The 16,222-nt window shown below is 52.1% G+C and overlaps 2 protein-coding genes across 2 annotated transcripts; one reads left to right on the top strand and one right to left on the bottom strand.

Moving 5' to 3' along the window:
• Positions 1-2: 2 nt before the first annotated feature.
• UBFD1 (ubiquitin family domain containing 1) lies at positions 3-10,943 on the bottom strand. The gene is made up of 7 exons (XM_071444752.1): positions 10,796-10,943; positions 10,311-10,577; positions 10,026-10,234; positions 8,955-9,020; positions 8,650-8,755; positions 5,658-5,740; positions 3-4,431 (listed from the first exon to the last, which is right to left on the bottom strand). The coding sequence occupies exons 1-7, from the start codon at positions 10,821-10,823 to the stop codon at positions 4,321-4,323; spliced, it is 870 nt and encodes a 289-aa protein (XP_071300853.1). The 5' UTR covers positions 10,824-10,943; the 3' UTR covers positions 3-4,320.
• Positions 10,944-11,194: 251 nt separating this feature from the next.
• EARS2 (glutamyl-tRNA synthetase 2, mitochondrial) lies at positions 11,195-16,152 on the top strand. Its single transcript, XM_071444751.1, has 9 exons — positions 11,195-11,347; positions 11,801-11,956; positions 12,105-12,294; positions 12,505-12,977; positions 13,757-13,865; positions 14,529-14,682; positions 14,786-14,916; positions 15,165-15,300; positions 15,506-16,152. Exons 1-9 carry the CDS (start codon positions 11,200-11,202, stop codon positions 15,587-15,589), a joined length of 1,581 nt encoding a protein of 526 aa, XP_071300852.1. The 5' UTR covers positions 11,195-11,199; the 3' UTR covers positions 15,590-16,152.
• Positions 16,153-16,222: the final 70 nt, after the last annotated feature.

Genomic DNA, 16,222 nt, shown 5'->3' with positions numbered 1-16,222 from the left:
AATACTTAATTATCAAACTTTAATTCATAAGACTAATCTTACAGAATAAAACACCGGGATAACCAGTCAAGGTTACACTTAAAAAAATCCAGCAGTGCAAATCTAAGACTAAATATTTGTCATCTCCCTCCCCCCAAAATAGGCAATAGATTATTTAAAAATACCATAATACATGGTACTCACATATTCAATTTAAAATAAATCTGCAGTGAACACAAATATCTAAGTTGGTTTTTTAAAATATAAAACCAAAGAATTAATCACTTTGAGTATGGATAAGACAGAGTGAACTTCCATGAGTACCAAGACGAATCCTTGGCTAGAAGGTAACATGGCCACGTCTCATTCAAGCCTTGCTAGGCTCTCCTGGTCCCCTCCGGTGACAAGGACACTCACTAACAAAACAAGATGCCAGCGACCTCATCGTAACAGGTGGGGAGAGGTGCTGGACAGAACTGAGGGTGAAAACGGCTCCACTGGAAAAACCAAGTTACAAAGGAAGGAGAGTAAAGGAAGGGGAGTCTGGAAACAAGCCCTGCAAGGACAGAGCAGGGAGCACTGTGCCCGAGGCAGTGGCGGGGTCAGGACCGTGGCTGTGGGCAGGGGCAGAGCAGACCCCACCGTGGCACCTGGGCATCAGCAGCAAGGAATTGTTTCTCTTTGGCCCTTAGAGCACGGAGCAGTGGGCACCAGCCAGCAGGGGCAAGCTGGGCAGGGTGTGTGTGGCACCAGCACAGTGTGGTGGTGCTGAGTTTATCTCCTTTGAATCCAGATCCCTCTCTTCCATCACCAGAACACCCTAACTGTAGTTACACATTCCTCATCAACGTCATTAATGGAAATTAATAATTGACTTTAAACTTGGTATGAAACCATGCGAGTAACACAAGCTCTTCATGCAAGACAATCTCTGTTCAAACCCCAACCAGGCTGAGCAACAACACCTGTGCATTCCCAAGGAAGCAGTGATCCTGGGACTGCTTACACTTGGGATGCACAACAGAGGAAAGGATACTGAACTTGGGACAAGCAGAGGAGGAGAAATCTGCAGTGCTGGGCACAGAGAGGGGGAAGGGATGGCACAGAGGTGAGCTGTGATACCCAGTGTCATGGAACAAGGTAGGGAAGGAGCTGGGGGACTGGCAGGAGGAATCCCAAGATGGCAGCAAGGAGGGGACACTGCCTGGGCTCTGGGAGCAGCCGACAGCAAACACCAGCTGTGTCCTGCAGGGACCTGCATTTGCCTCACCAATACTTTAACCTGCAATTTGCAAGCCCAGAAAACACTCAGTGCAGCCTCATATGGAGTGGCAGCCCGGGGTGCTCCCGGGAATCACCTACACACAGCAGGAAGCAGCCGCTGCTGGGAGCACCCTGGTGAATTGTGATTTAACAAAGACACATCTGTGCAGCTGGTACTGGTAACTGCCCACAGAATGAACAGAAGTCAGATCTCAGAACCATCTTTATCACCAACTCCAAGTTCTGAGTGTACTCACAATTTACTCACACACTGTGTCTCACTGAGCACCAAACTCCTCCCTGGGATCACTGGTTATGCTGAGTCTGCCTTGGGATGGTCACAGTGACCAGAGAGCAAAATCCAAAGCTGAGAGAGGCAGGCAATGGCTGAGAGGCAACTGTGGCACTATCCCACTAAAAACAGGGTGTTTCTTAATGTCAGTAACTGCCTTAGAAAAACTGGGGTATGCCAGAACATACACAACTCCACATCATTCCCAAAGAGAAAGGATCTTAAAAGCAGCGCTGCTAATTTCAACTAGAATAACTCATTTCAAAGAGGTCCCAAGAAATCTGGGATATTGAGCCAACAAACACCAACTAAAGCATTTATAAGTCACTTTCCTGTATTTTAATTCAAATTTTACATGTAGAACAAAAAATGAGACAATTTCATTTTTCCAATCAAATCCAACCTGCAAGGAAGCACCTAAACAGGATCACATTTTCTTACTGTATGGTATTTTCTTCATGTTTAAAATCTGTATGCAACCAAGGGGTTTGTGCTGAGTCTCCTTTGAGCTGCTGGGCTGTGCGTGGCCCAGGAGAGGGCAGCTGTGCCCCTGGCACGGGGTGTGGCGCTGCCCTGTGCCCCAGCAGTGGTCAGTGCCTGTCCCCACTGGCCCCAGAGTTACTCACCCGGTCGCTGCGTCCTGCACAGAAGCCACAGGAGCTGGGGAGGAGCTGGAACTCGGGCACCAGGCACCACAACTGCTCCTGCCCTCCCCAGGAGCAAGGGGGTGAAGGAACAGGAAAGGAAACGGAACAGAAACAGATGCACTGACAGGTCTGAGCACGCTGAGGAACAAATGGGAGCTGATATCACAGAACCAGCAAGGTGGCAACATGGCCCCAGGTGACAGAAAGAGCCAGTGTCACCCCTTTGCCTTATCCTGTAGTGCCCACACCTTCCACCAGGTAACAAAATGTTAATTTCAGCCTTAACACCAGGACTGACAAGTAGGAAATTGCACGTGTGATGGCTGTGTTTCACCCGCGACATTGCCACCAGTAAAGGCAGGCCAGCTCCTCTCTGCCCCCACTGCTCCAGGGGACTGCCAAGGGAGCTGACACAGCTCTCCTGGCCCAGCCACGCGTGTCAGGACACACTGCTGCTGCCTTGTACTCAGAAAGGAAATACCCCAAGCTACAGGAGCAACAAGCTCATCACTAGATTTTATGTAGGGTATGAAACACCTTTAAAACTCATATTGCATGGCTGTTCAAGCAGAAAATGCAAACTAAAAGCTGCTATCTCGAGGCTACAGGGAAATATGTGACCTCAACACCTACCAGAAAGCCAATGTGTTTTCCAGTCTCTCAAGTAAAATAAAAGTAAAATAAGTACTCATTTGGGAATCTGCACTGCTGTGCTTCAACTGAAGGAGAGGGAAGAGCAGACATGGAGCATATTCAGATTAGCTGTTGCTAAAAGGCTGTTTCTGCATGGCTTTGAGCTACTGGCATGGAGCAGCACGGAGCCCCAGTGCTGATGCAGAGCAGGGATGTGTGAGCTGCTCCAGCCTGGCTGCACAATGCTGCTATGGGCTTTGCACCTGTGCAGGGCTGAGGGCTCTGTTCAGAACACCTGAGAGAAATGGCACATGGATGGCTGGCATGACACACAGAGCACCACAGCCCCAGGCACAGCACGTTCCTTCTGACAGAATGAGGTGTGAGGGCTCCTTGTGAACTGGAACAGGAGAAAAGCTGGGAGGTGGTTTACATTTCAAAACCTCCCTTGCTGGATGGTTAAACTAAAGTACGATTCACTGAATTCAATCACTACAAATTTTCAAATCCAGCTGACAAAGACTGCTGCTGTTATTAAGAATCCAAAACAGCCTCTGAGCTTCTCTCTTCCTTCCTGCCCCCACCCCAGACAGGGCAGGAAGTTCTCTGTGGTTCCCTGTGTTCCTCTGTGTCCCCCTGCTCACACCAGCAGCACAAGGGTGTTCCCAGTCCAACAGCTCAGTGTCAATGCAGCAGCTGCAAAATGATCCTGGACTGCAACGTGCATGAGCAAGAAAATGCTCCCAAAATGCAGCAGCCAGGGCAGGAGGTGAAGCACTGACCAGGCATGGGAGGGAGCAGCTGGCAGCACTGGGTCACCCGCCACGACAAAACATCCCTGCAGAATTCACCTGCTCCAAACACGCTACACAGACCAACCTGGAGCTGCCAGACTCGGGAAAAGGCCAGGAAAAATCCCAAACAAGCAGGGCATCTTTGGGTTAAAACAAAGAATTAGTTCTGCTACCGAGGAGTGGAGGCTGCCCTGGAGGGCCAGCAGGATATGGCTTCACCGAACAGCGACGCTGTGCTCTGCTACAGTTGGCTCTTAAAAATCTGCCCCTCAAAGTCCCCTTCACAACCAAGTAACTAAGGTAAGTCTAATGCTGATAACTGAGAGATTATGAAAATATTTGGTTTTGTTCAAACCATGTAAAAAATCCTCAATAATACATTGCAATATTTTCTCTTTAAAACTAAACTGGAAGATCAACTCTCAGCAGATTTAAGTGTATTACACACAATATTTTGTGAATTAAGATTTATTGATTTTCATTGTATTTGCTTTAAATATGGTTGAAGCTGACTGCAGAAAAGGGATGGTGAAATCTTTAAGTTAAAAGTAAACTAATGGTGAAAGAACATCACCTCTGGCTTCCATCCATGCCTCGTTTAGCATGTTTTAATAATAAGTTCCAGGACTGTCACATCCAGGGATGTTGGAGGCCTCTCCCAGCAGTGTCCTTAGATTTGTGTCATTTTCCTGTGCCAGAGGTGAGCGTGCTTTCAAAAATACTGCCACTTCCCCAGCACCGTGTCTTTGATTGCATCCACATACTGAGTTGGGACCCAATAGACCCAGTAGTAAGATGCTTCTGTTGGGCCCAGCTGAAATGCCTGCAATTAAAAATGACAACATTTACACATGGGAACAAAGAGCTGGTGCCAGTGGACAGGCACAGCTCATCCACTGCCAAACCAGACCAGCCTGTCCCACCTGCTGCTCCCCGCAGCACTCGGGGCATTCCACAGCTCTTTGGTGGGCAATTAAAGGAGCATTGCAGAGAACAAGAGCTGCAGAGCACGCGAAAACCACGAGCTCTTCCCTTTTACAACATCACAACGGTAACCAGAACTCCTGGCCAGTTTCAAGAACATGAGGAAATTATTCTGGTAGACAACCTGAAGCATAACTCAGAGTCTCCAAAGAAACCTCAGAGCTGAGAAGCCAAACAGGAACTAAACAAGACAATGACCATGTTTTTATAGTCACAGGATTTTATATTTAGACATAATGTCCTATTTCAACCTCTTTCCTATGCCCAGGAGAGGGGCACCATGGCATGCCAGAGCCTCTGCCCTTGCTGTGGGCTAAGTTTATTGCAACATGTGCTGAAGAGGATCTCTTCTCACACGGGTGATCAAAAATCAAGTACTGGGACAGAGACTAGAGCAGCACCCTCCTGCAGGCCATGACTTTAGGGGGAGGGAAAAATATTTCCCTTTCCTTCCCCTAAAGAAAGAAACAGACCTTTTATAGAAAAGAAACTTACTTCAACATCAAAAGTTAGTTACTGTGCTTTGAAAAGCTGGACCTTAAAAAAACCCCATGGATTAAAATAAACAGCTAAAACTTCAGTACATTAGCACAGTTCTCTTCTGAAATATAACTTTGCTAGATCCCATGCAAGTTGTTCAGAAAATTACAGGTATGAAAAGATATTACAGCATCAAATCCCTTTTTTCTTAACCTCCATCAAGGCCTGTTGTTCATATAAATAACACAGAATCAAGGAATTAAACCAGGTACCAAAAATATCCCTACCATTAAGAAATCATGAGCTATGTTGTGAACATGTTTACTGGTTTGACACTGTCACAGTCAGAAGATACAAAATAATGCTTAAGGACTTCATGTTTGTGTGAAAACACTGCGGATTTCCACACAGCTGCAGATATTCGATATGGACCCAAAATATGGACAGTGTGAGAGGAGCCCATGTCCCCATGTGCACAAGGCTGGAACCACCATCCACCTCCAGCCTGCTCTGGCCTGCAGCCTCAGCAGTGTGTGCTGCATGAAGGAATCAGATGGATATGATTAAAGTAGAGCTGTTACTCACCATCATGTGATAATCCTCATGGCCTTCAATAGGTTCACTCACCACATTTTTAATGGACCCCATGGGTAACTTTTCTGTTCTCTCTACATTAAAATTGATCAAAGTATTATTTCTGACATGCGGGGAAGCAGTATTTCATATTCATTTCATACACCACCTCCATTAATCTCCTCAGGTCAGCAGTCTCCCCTCCAGGTGAGTTTTGGATACCTGCTGCCCAGGACGTGGTGGCTGCAGCACCACACCCCCCCACACCCACAGCTGGCACCCAGCAGTGTGAAGGAATCCAAAACTGGATCACACAGTTCCCCTGCATCACATGAAGTATTTCAGTGCTCATCATTTGGGCCTAGACTGAGTGATGGGAAATCCCAGGCTTTAGGTAATGTTTTCCCATAAGGAACTCCCCTCGGAGCAGCAGAGATGCTCATCCTATGGAATCTCGTCCAGGTATGGGAATACTCAGGACTGACTGCCAAGGATTACACTGAACTCTCAACAGCAAGCCTGAAAGCTTGCAAAGATACACTGCCCTAACTCTGAAAGCTTAGGCCAGGCTTTACCCTGAGGCAGCATGCAGAGAAGAACAGGGAAGGGAATATAACAGAGAAAATAGGGAAAGAAACAGGTAAGAGAAACTGAAGCCCCCAAAAGACTACAATTACATGGCAGAGTAACATCAGCAGCCAGAGGCAATGACAAGAGCCACAAAGTCCATGGTCCAGGGCAGAGCTTTCCCATCAGCTCTGTCCTCACTCCTTTCTACACACTCAATTCCAAGGTCCTGCCTTTCCACTCAAGCATCCAGCATCAGCTGAAAATTATCTTCTTGGATACAATACAGAGAATACCCAAAACACTTTACAAAGGAGAAACTGAACTCTGAGTTCTTGAGACAGATCTATTTAATTTGTGATCCAAAAAACCTCCAACCTACCTACAGAAAGCACACAGGGAGATATTCTCTGCCTCATAACTGAGTTCACTCTGAACTACCTGTTCAGACCTGTGACTTCATTCATGAGGTAAAACCCCATTTTGCCCTTGTTTAGCATCCCCCAAATAAATTTCTGCTCTGAGTATCCCAGCAACAGACAAATCCCATTATCCATGCCTCTATACAACTGCTACTGAGCCACTGGGGAACAGTTACCTGTGCCAAACTTCAGACTACAAACCCCTGTGAGGCTGCAGGGCTGGGGGTAAGAACCAGCTCCAACTCTGCAGGGCCAGCAGGTGACAAGCTGTGCCAACACCCAGATGTGTTTACTCCAGCCCTTACCTGCTGGCCTCTGCCATGGGCTTCTCAGAGGAGGAAGGAGTTTTTCCCATTAACAGCCAGCAATCACAACCATTCCCTAGAGGCAGCAAGCTGCTGCTGATTCGGGGGAGCAGGGAAACAGGTTACAGGAAACACTTGACTACAGGAAGAACCAAATTCACAGCTTAAGCAACGCATGTAGAACACCCCAGAAACACTACACTTGAAAACTCATCTGGGGGGTGATGGAAGAGATTAATCCCCTAAATACTAAGTATGGATTTAGAATCTGGGATCAGTAATAGAAAAACCTGCCTGCCCAACCTATAGAGTTAAAAACACCCCCAATGCCTTGCTCCATCACTTTGCCCAGGAGGAAATCATTGCAACTGGCACCAAGAGAGGTTTTAAAGCCAGAAAAAAGCTTCACAATCAAGTCTGTCCTACAAAGAAAGGGTCAAAAACTTTTGGGATTTCTGCTTACTTTGGACCTATTGTAGCAGCTGGAGGCAGTACAACTACCCAGTGAGGCTGCTTTACTGGGACAGTGAGCAAGCACCTTCATCCCTCTTGCTCATGCTATATATTGCCCAGCCCAGTCAAACTGAAGGAGCACAGCTTCCTTGGCAGGTGGGGGATCCCAGTGTCCCTTCACCCCAGGCAGCAATTAAGCACCACACAGGCACTGACTCCCCCTGCCCTGCTGGGATGGGGAGGAGAACTGGGGAAAAAGTAAAAATTGCATGGTTTGAGCTAAGAACAGTTTAATAACTGAAACAAAATAAAATATACTACTACTAATGGTAATAATAAAATAAAAATATGAAACTCCAGAGAAACCAGTGATGCCCAATACAGCTGCTCCCCAGTGCTGACTGACATCCAGCCTGTCCCCCTTCAGTGACCAGTCCCTCCCAGCCAACTGCCCCAGTTTACACTGGCCATGATGCTCTATGGTGGGAAATGTTCCTTTGGCCAGCTCTGGCCAGCTGTCCTGGCCAATCCCCTGCATCTCCTTGCATGCCTCCTCACAGGCAGCATCTGAGACACCAAACAGTCCTTGACTGAGGGAAGCACTGCACAGCAACAACCAAAACATCCACTGTTATCAGCTCTGCTCCCATCCTAATCCAAAACAGCTCCTGGGAAGAAAACTAGCTCTATCCCAGCCACAACCAGGACACAGACACCCTCAGCAAGGCACGACATCCCCAGCTCCTCCTGGCAGCACTGCACAGCAAGCCCTCTGCACAGCACCACAGCTGTGCACTACTGACACAAGACATTCACATAATTTCAGCTGGAAGGACACAGAGTGCCAGAGATGCCAATGCTCCCAGTTTTTATCCCAGCTCTGAGTTTTCCTTCCAAGTCTTGGCTAAGCCATTGGGCCCCTGTGTACTGCTGGCATCAAATCCATGCTGCTTATGGAGTGCTTTGAGATATGCCAGAAATGCCCATTTACATTTGGAGCCAGGAACAGCACATTGGACCCTCAGTCTGCTGACACCACTGAACTGCAGTTTTTCAGGAATTGATGTGGAGTATCAAGTACTATTCAATGCCCTGGGAGAATGCACATGAGGAAAGGAAACAAAGCTTTCTGAAGCACTGCAATACCAACATCATTCCCTAAACGCAGTTTAGTCAGAGGAGAAGCTTTTCTAGGTCACACAGTTCAGTCACAGCCCAGTCACCAAGTGCCCATCCCCAAGGCTGAGAGGTGCTCACCTTTTGTACCAATCCAGAGCTGGTCTTGCTCGAGTTTGAAGGTCAGCCTGACTTTGCCCCCTGACTTGTTGTACATGCCGGACAGCGGCACCGTGGGCAGCCGCTCCTGCAACGAGACACAGCCGGTCACGGCTGCCCAGGAAGCATACAAACTCCCCAAACTCTCAGCTCTTTCAGCAAAAGGACCACCCATCCTTCCAGCTTTCTGCCACAACAGCAACGAACCACTGAACCACTGGGAAGAGTCTCAAACCACAGAGAAGTCTCTTTGTGACTCTGAGCGTCTCAAGGCTTTATTCACGCACCTGCACGCCTTTGACAGAAGGCATCACGTCGTCAGGTTTTCCTTTGTCCAACACTTTTCTGTGTTGCTGCAACATAAAAACAGAAATTAAAGTTTGCAGTGTGCTTGCAGCTGCCCATTGACCACATCCCAATGGCACTGAGACACAGCTGAGGGCTGTTCACAGGCATTGGTCACACGGGCATCACTGACTTTCAAACTTCATTGCGCGCTTTCCAAAATACTCTCAAGAAATTATCAAAATGAGTGGAACTCCAACACAATGCTAAGGATAACAGCCTTCTCAAATATACACACACATAAATACAGGTGTATAAAATCCAAAGTGTTACATCCAGTGAATGGCAGAAATTCTCCACGTCTGGCAGTGCAGCCCAGCACCAAACCAGCATGGATCACAGCAGTGGTAACGTTCAAACCCACACCCACAACTTGCACCTGGCTGAGCACCTTTAAAAAGGTGCTCAGTATAAGTTTGTACTTACACTGAGTGTGAACCATGATAAGTCAGAGAAAACCATCAGCATGCTTCATGGAGGCACTACTTAATTTAACCAAGTTTATTTTAAGGAAGGTACAGGGCTGGTAATACCTTGAGCTGGCAATCCTTCAGCAGCCATCAAACCAGCCCCACTGCACTGTGCTACAAAATGTGAGAGGAGAATTCAACACCCACATCCCTGTCAGGGCTGGGACAGCTGAGGGAACTGCTTTCTTGGTGTTTGTTTTGAGCAGTTTTTGGAGATCAAATTCTTTTGTGCCAATAAAAAATAGTTAGGTTTTAGACAGTTAATCTGGGCTGGATTTGCACTAACATCCATCCAGTGTTTCAATTTCTGGACCAAAATGCTTGGCTGTGCCTGGCACCACAAGCAGTGTCTTGCAAAGCCCCAGTCCCTGCTAGACTAAACAGTTCTGTGCTACTCCCCTGCCCAGAGTCCTTCCAATGCTGAGCTGTCAGAAATGAACCCCCAACCTGACCCGAGGAGGAACAGGACCCACACGTGCCTGCAGGAGAATCCCATAAATCCTACTGCTCCCCCACACCAACAATTATTGCAATATTCGTTACCTTTTGTCTGCAAAGTGGCTCCTTTTTGTTTTCCTCAGCTTTGACGTCCTGTTGAGCAGCGTCTTTGGGTGTATTTACTGCTAACACATCGTTGATGGTAGAGCCCACAACCATTATTTTTGCTCCGTTTGTTACTTTGATTTCCCGCAACGTTTTCTCCTCGGGCAGCAGTCCCTTGAACATAACTTTCTGCATGGCGGGCGGGAGGCCTAGGGGCAAGCACAGCGATTAGGAACGGCGGCGGCGGCGGGGGCGGCGCGGGGAGGCGGCGGCGGCCCCACAGACCTGTGAGCGAGTGGATCTTCTGCTTCAGCTCGGCTCCCGTGCTGTCCAGGCAGAACTTCACGTCGTACTTGTTCTTGTTCCAAATCACCTTCAGCTCCACCAGCTCCCTGCCGCCGTCCTCGTCGCCGCCGTTGCTGACAGACGCCTGCGGGGGCTCCCGGCGCTCCTCACCGTCCGGAGACCGCCCCGCCGCCGGCGAGCCGCCCGCTCCGCCGCAGCCCAGCGGCAGCTCCTGCGCCTCCGCCTCCATGCCCGGCTCCTCGGCACCTGCGGGGAGCGGACAGGAAGATCCCGGCCCACGGGAGCTGCCCCGACCCGGCCCCAGAGCGCCGCCCGCAGCGTGTCCGGGGCCGGCTCCCCGCGCTGGCGCCTCCCGGCCCGCCCCGCCGCCCCCTGCACCGGCACCGCGGGCTCCGGGCCCCGCGGGCTCCCGACACCGCGGGCTGCGGGCCCCGCGGGCTCCGCGCTCCCGGCCGCGCTCGTACCATCAGCGGCGGCGGCGGCGGCGGCCATGATGATTGTGTACAATCCGCCGCAGGGCACGCCGGGAAACGCCGCCCCGCCGCTGCTGGGCCACGCCGGCTCCCGTAGTTGCCCCCGCACGCCTCTCAGCGTGGGGGCGGCGGCGGACCTCAGATCGCGCCCCCGCAGCACCGGCCGCGCCGCGCCGGGAGGCAGGAGGGGAGCCGGACCCTCCGCTCAGCCCTCCGGGCACCGGAACTGCCCCACGCTGCCGGGCCCGTGGCGGCGGCCGCGGTCCCCTCGTGCTACCGGACGAAGCGGGTGGCGGCGCCTTTAAGGGAGGCCCCGCCCCCGGCGGCGGCGCGCGCGGGGATTGGCTGCGGGCCCGGGCGGAAGCGGCGCCGCGGCCACGTGGGCGCGTGGCGGGATGGCGCGAGCTCTGCGCGCGCTGCGCTGCGCGGCGACACCGGGACCGGGACCGGGACCGGGACCGGGACCCGGACCCGGACCCGGACCCGGACCCGGACCCGGACCCGAGCGGGGGCCGCGGGTCCGGTTCGGACCCAGCCCCACAGGTAACCGACCCCTCGGCAGCCCCGCCCCTGCCCACCCACGGGCCTGCGCTGCGGCGGGGCGGGGTTTTGGGTTGAAAACATAAATTCAGGCTGTGGAAGGGTGCGGGGGCTGCTGGTTCCCCGGAGTCCTTCTGTCGGAGCTCCCGGTCTCGCCCTTCCGGCGTGTCCCGGTGCCCTCCCGCCGTGCGAGGTCACGGTCGGTGTACCGTGGCCGTGCTGGTCCTGGCGCGTGCCCGCTTGTCACTTTGGGGACTCTGTTCCTGGCAATAGTCATCCATAAGTTATTTTCAGAGCCAGTGCCCTCGGAGCTGGGGGTGCCCCGGGATGCGGTGCCGCTCCTGCCTCGGTGCCGCTGCCGTCGCAGGCAGCATCCAGCGCCCTTCCAGCTCATGTTTAGAACTCTCCCCTCGGTCTCCTTTTTGACCACCTCCTCTGATTTCCCCACGATTACAGGTTTTCTGCATTTAGGTGGCCTTAGGACTGCTTTGTACAATTATATCTTTGCCAAAAAACACCAAGGAACCTTTATTTTAAGAGTGGAGGATACAGATCAGAATCGGGTGGTGCCAGGAGCTGCAGAAGGAATAGAAGATATGTTGAACTGGGCAGGTATTTAGAAACATCTTTAATTTTTGACCTGCTGAATCCTTACCTTTCTTGTGAAGGCTGACCGGACTCAGCTGGAGGTGGATTAGACTGCCTTTGTGCGGGCTGGTAGGCAGCCCGGCTGCTCACTGCCGCCGTGCCGGTGTTGCAGGTATTCCCCCGGACGAGAGCCCCGGGCGGGGCGGCCCCGCGGGGCCCTACGTGCAGTCGCAGCGGCTGGAGCTGTACGGGCAGGCGGGTGCGGCGCTGCTGGCCAGCGGGGCCGCCTACCGCTGCTTCTGCAGCCCGCAGCGCCTGCAGCTGCTCCGCAGGGACGCGCTGCGCCGCCAGCAGACCCCGCGGTACGTCCCTGACCCTGTGCCTCCTGCCCGTGCAGGGAGGAGGCGTATGTCACCCTCCAGAGAGGAGGTGTCTGACTGGATATGCTGTGGGTGGGTTACAGCTGAAATTCAGGCGTCTGCTTAGGGTTTTGGGAATGTAAGAACAGCTGGTGGCGTTGGCCCGTGTTGAGCAGAAGCCCTGGCGCCTGAGATGGTGCTCATCTCCCCAAGGTACGACAACCGGTGCCGGCACCTGACGGCCACGGAGGTGGCCCAGAAGCTGTCCCAGGGCCTGGACTGCGTCATCCGCTTCCGCCTGGAGAGGGGCGTGCAGCCCTTCCAGGACCTGGTCTACGGCTGGAACAAGCACGAGGTGGCAGAGGTGGAAGGTGACCCCGTGATTCTCAAGGGGGACGGCTTCCCCACGTACCACCTGGCCAACGTGGTCGATGACCACCACATGGGCATCACCCACGTCCTGCGCGGCACCGAGTGGCTGGCCTCCACTTCCAAGCACCTGCTTCTCTACAAGGCCTTGGGCTGGGAGCCGCCCCAGTTTGGCCACCTGCCGCTGCTGCTGAACAAGGACGGTGGCAAGCTGTCCAAGAGGCAGGGGGACATCTTCCTGGAGCGCTTTGCTCGGGATGGGTTCCTGCCAGAGGCGCTGCTGGACATCGTCACCAACTGCGGCTCGGGCTTCGCAGGTACTGCCACGGGCTCCTGCCTGCCTGCTCACCTCATGCCGACTTCATGGCATGGGCTGGGTTTGTTTTAATAGCTGAGAACCTTGTCAGTGTTTGAAGGGGTCGGGGAATGGGTGTCACATAACCAGCCAGTCACTGTGGTGCCACCAGACCTTCTGCAGAGCTCCTGTGGAAGGAGCTGGGATGGTGCAAATCTTTTGCTGCTGTGCAGCCATTAAAATTGAATCAGGTGCTTAATGGGTTCTCCCTTGGGGAAACCCTCCCTTCAAGGCTGAGAAACTCTGTGAAGTCTTGGGAAAGCTTGCATTCTGTGGTTAGTGATTGCAGTGTTGTCTGACACCTATGCCACCTTTCCTTTAACCCGACAGACCATAAGAAGTTGAGTCAATGTCTCCTTTTGTGGTTCTTGCTGTGTGGGGATCACAAATTAACTTGTGCTCTGAGAGCTCTGCTTGGGAATAAAATCTTGCTTGGGCAGTGCTGACTCCTGGCTGAGTCTGACTTCTCTGGCCGACTGAGGCAGAGGGGTTCTGCTGAGGAAGGTGATGGAGCCAAGCAGAACGTCCCAGTGCCCAGTGCCTGTGCAGCAGAGCAGCTCCTGGGGAGAGGGCAGCATGGCAGTGTGCCTGCTGCCACTTCTCTCCTGCCTGCCAGGGGCCACCCCTGCTGCTGCTGGCGCTGCACAGGTGGCTGTCCTGTGTCACCTTTGCTCAGCGTGCTCCCAGCCCCGTGCCCGAGGAGAGCACGGAGCCCTGTGATTCCCTTTGGCTGTGTTGCAGAGAAGCAGATGGGGAGGACTCTGGAGGAGCTGATCTCCCAGTTTGAAGTAGGCAGAATTACAACCCATTCTGCGCTCCTGGACCTTGAAGCACTCCCAGAATTCAACAGGTAAAAAATTAGTGGTAGCTTTAAAATGTAGTAAGCACCTTGTCAATTGGAATTTATTTCTAGCACCTGATTTTGGCCGGAGGTTTTGTTTGTTGGATCAGGCATGGTCCTGGCGCAGCACCTGTTGGGCCGTGCTAAGAGGAACCATAAATTTCTGCTCAAACAGTTCCTGCCTCCTCTCCCATTCTGTGCTTGGTCTCTGGGGTTGGCAACACTGAAAGTCTAGACAGAGGGTGGGTGTAGCTGGGAGGATCTAAAATCTTAAGTTTATAACCTAAGAAAATAACATCTAAAAAGAGTTAACCCTTCCAGAAGGCTCTTGTTGCAAGTACACTTGTGCTCTTAGGACATTGTGCTGCTAAGGTGGCCTCATCATCAGTTCCCTGTGGGGCACCTGAGCTAAATGCTTCTTTGTAGAGTGTCTGACTCTGGTTTATTGCTGCTTTTCTAACAGTTCCACAGTTTTAGCTCAGTTGGTCAGAGCATGGTGCTAAGAATGCCAAAGTCGTGGGTTCAGTCTCCAGATGGGCTGTTCCCTTGAGAGTTGGACTTGATGATCCTTGAGGGTCTCTTCCAACTCAGAATATTCTGTGATTTCTGTGAAACATGGCTGGGGTGATCCAACCCGAAGCAATGCAAAAGCAGGTCTTTGCTCTGCTGCAGGATTCACCTCACCCGTCACATTGAGAACCAAGGGCTGCGCCAGAAGCTCGTCAGGGAGCTGCAGGGGCTGGTGGAGCTCGTCTATGGGGATCAGCAAGTGGATCCAGATGTTCTGGAAAAGGAATATGTGGAGCGAGTCCTACTGCTGAGAAAAGTATGGGTAGCAGCAGATTGCTGTGCCACCATCCTCCAGGCTGAGGAATTGCTTCCTCCACAGCACAGCCCTCTGCCTTGCCAGCTTTGCTTTCCTCCCCCAGGGTCACATAAGCCTCCTGAAGAATCTGGTATCGAGTGATTACTCCTACCTGTGGGTCAGGCCCTTGGTGTCCCGGCAGCAGCTACAAACAATTTCTGCAGAAGTAGATAAAATAGGAAAACTGGTCTTAGGGTAAGTGTGCTGCTGCTTGAGCTGAGTAGTGGCAGAAATGGCTCCTCATCTCTGAAAACAGTCAGAATTACTGCTTTTTCTGTGGTTTTCCAGGTCTGTGGCATAATTTTGTAGTTTAAACTTGCTCTTTTGAATGAGCTCTGCTGCTGGTGAGCAGAGGAGCGCCCTGGCACAGGGCAGGGGTGAGAGGTAGGAGCCCTGTGGGTTTCCATGTCCCCAGAGTGTAAGGGTCACTTTCTTTCCCAAAGGCTCCTGACCAGGCCAGCAGCTGCCTTGACTGTGGAGGAGTTGAACAGAGAGCTGAGAAAGGTGCAGGAGCAAACCAGAGAGACCAAGTACAGCAGCATGATGCAGCTCCTGCGGCTGGCGCTCAGTGGGCAGCAGGTAAAACGAGCAGTTCTGAGATGATGTGCAGTGTGCTTTCACAGAGCTCAAACCCACGTTTTACAGGAGCTCTCCAGAGCCTAGTCCTGGCTCAGCTCTGGTGCTAACCCTTCAGGTGCCTCTGAGCAGGGCTGGCATCAGTCTGTGATGCACAGGCACGTGCTGGGCAGGTCAGCCCTGTGCTCAGTGACTCTCTGTGTTGCAGCACGGCCCCAGCGTGGCGGAGATGATGGTGACCCTGGGAGCTGAGGAGGCGTGTGGCCGCATACACAGAGCCCTGTCCAGCTGACAGGGACGTCAGTGACACTGCCAGGCCATGCACGGGGATGGTGCAGGTGGCACCTGCGTGATCATCTCGAGCAGACGAGCTGGGTTTCGGGCCAGGCAGGTGTCTGGGCTGTCCCACGTCTGTAGGAACCTGCACTGAGCATGAGCCACTTCATCTGGGAGAGGAACCAAGTCCAGATTCAACTCTGTCCTGCCGTCGCCTGTGCAAGGAGCCTGCTTTGCAGGGTGGAGAAGAAGACAAGTATCAGCATTTAAATTCAGAGCATGTGGACAGAAAGTAACTGAACTTCTGAAAGCAGCAGATCAGATTGTTTTTGGAGAGGGCCTACAGCTACACAACACGGTTCCCCAATAAATACAGTGGCGGGTACTTATATACATATAGATGTGTATTATAGCTGCCCTAGTGTCCCACCAGCCTGAGTGAACTGCTCAGAGGGGGTTTCCTGTGTACTGTGTCATGCACGTGGTTCTGCTAAAAACAGCCCTGATCAGGAGATTGAGCTGTTTTATCCTCTTTTGTCTGATGCCCTTCTAATTATTAAATCAATGTGGTGACTTCAATTCTGTTCTCACGGTTACTGTGCAGCGGGTGAGGGGAGGAGCTCAGGGCTTGTGCTGAGCTCACAGCCAC

Source organism: Agelaius tricolor, unplaced genomic scaffold (assembly GCF_023055355.1).
Source record: "Agelaius tricolor isolate 1412-34295 unplaced genomic scaffold, bAgeTri1.0.p SCAF_19, whole genome shotgun sequence".
Classification (NCBI taxonomy): Eukaryota; Metazoa; Chordata; class Aves; order Passeriformes; family Icteridae; genus Agelaius; species Agelaius tricolor.
The sequence above is the reverse complement of the archived record's forward strand: the minus strand, read 5'-3'. Positions and strand labels throughout refer to the sequence as shown.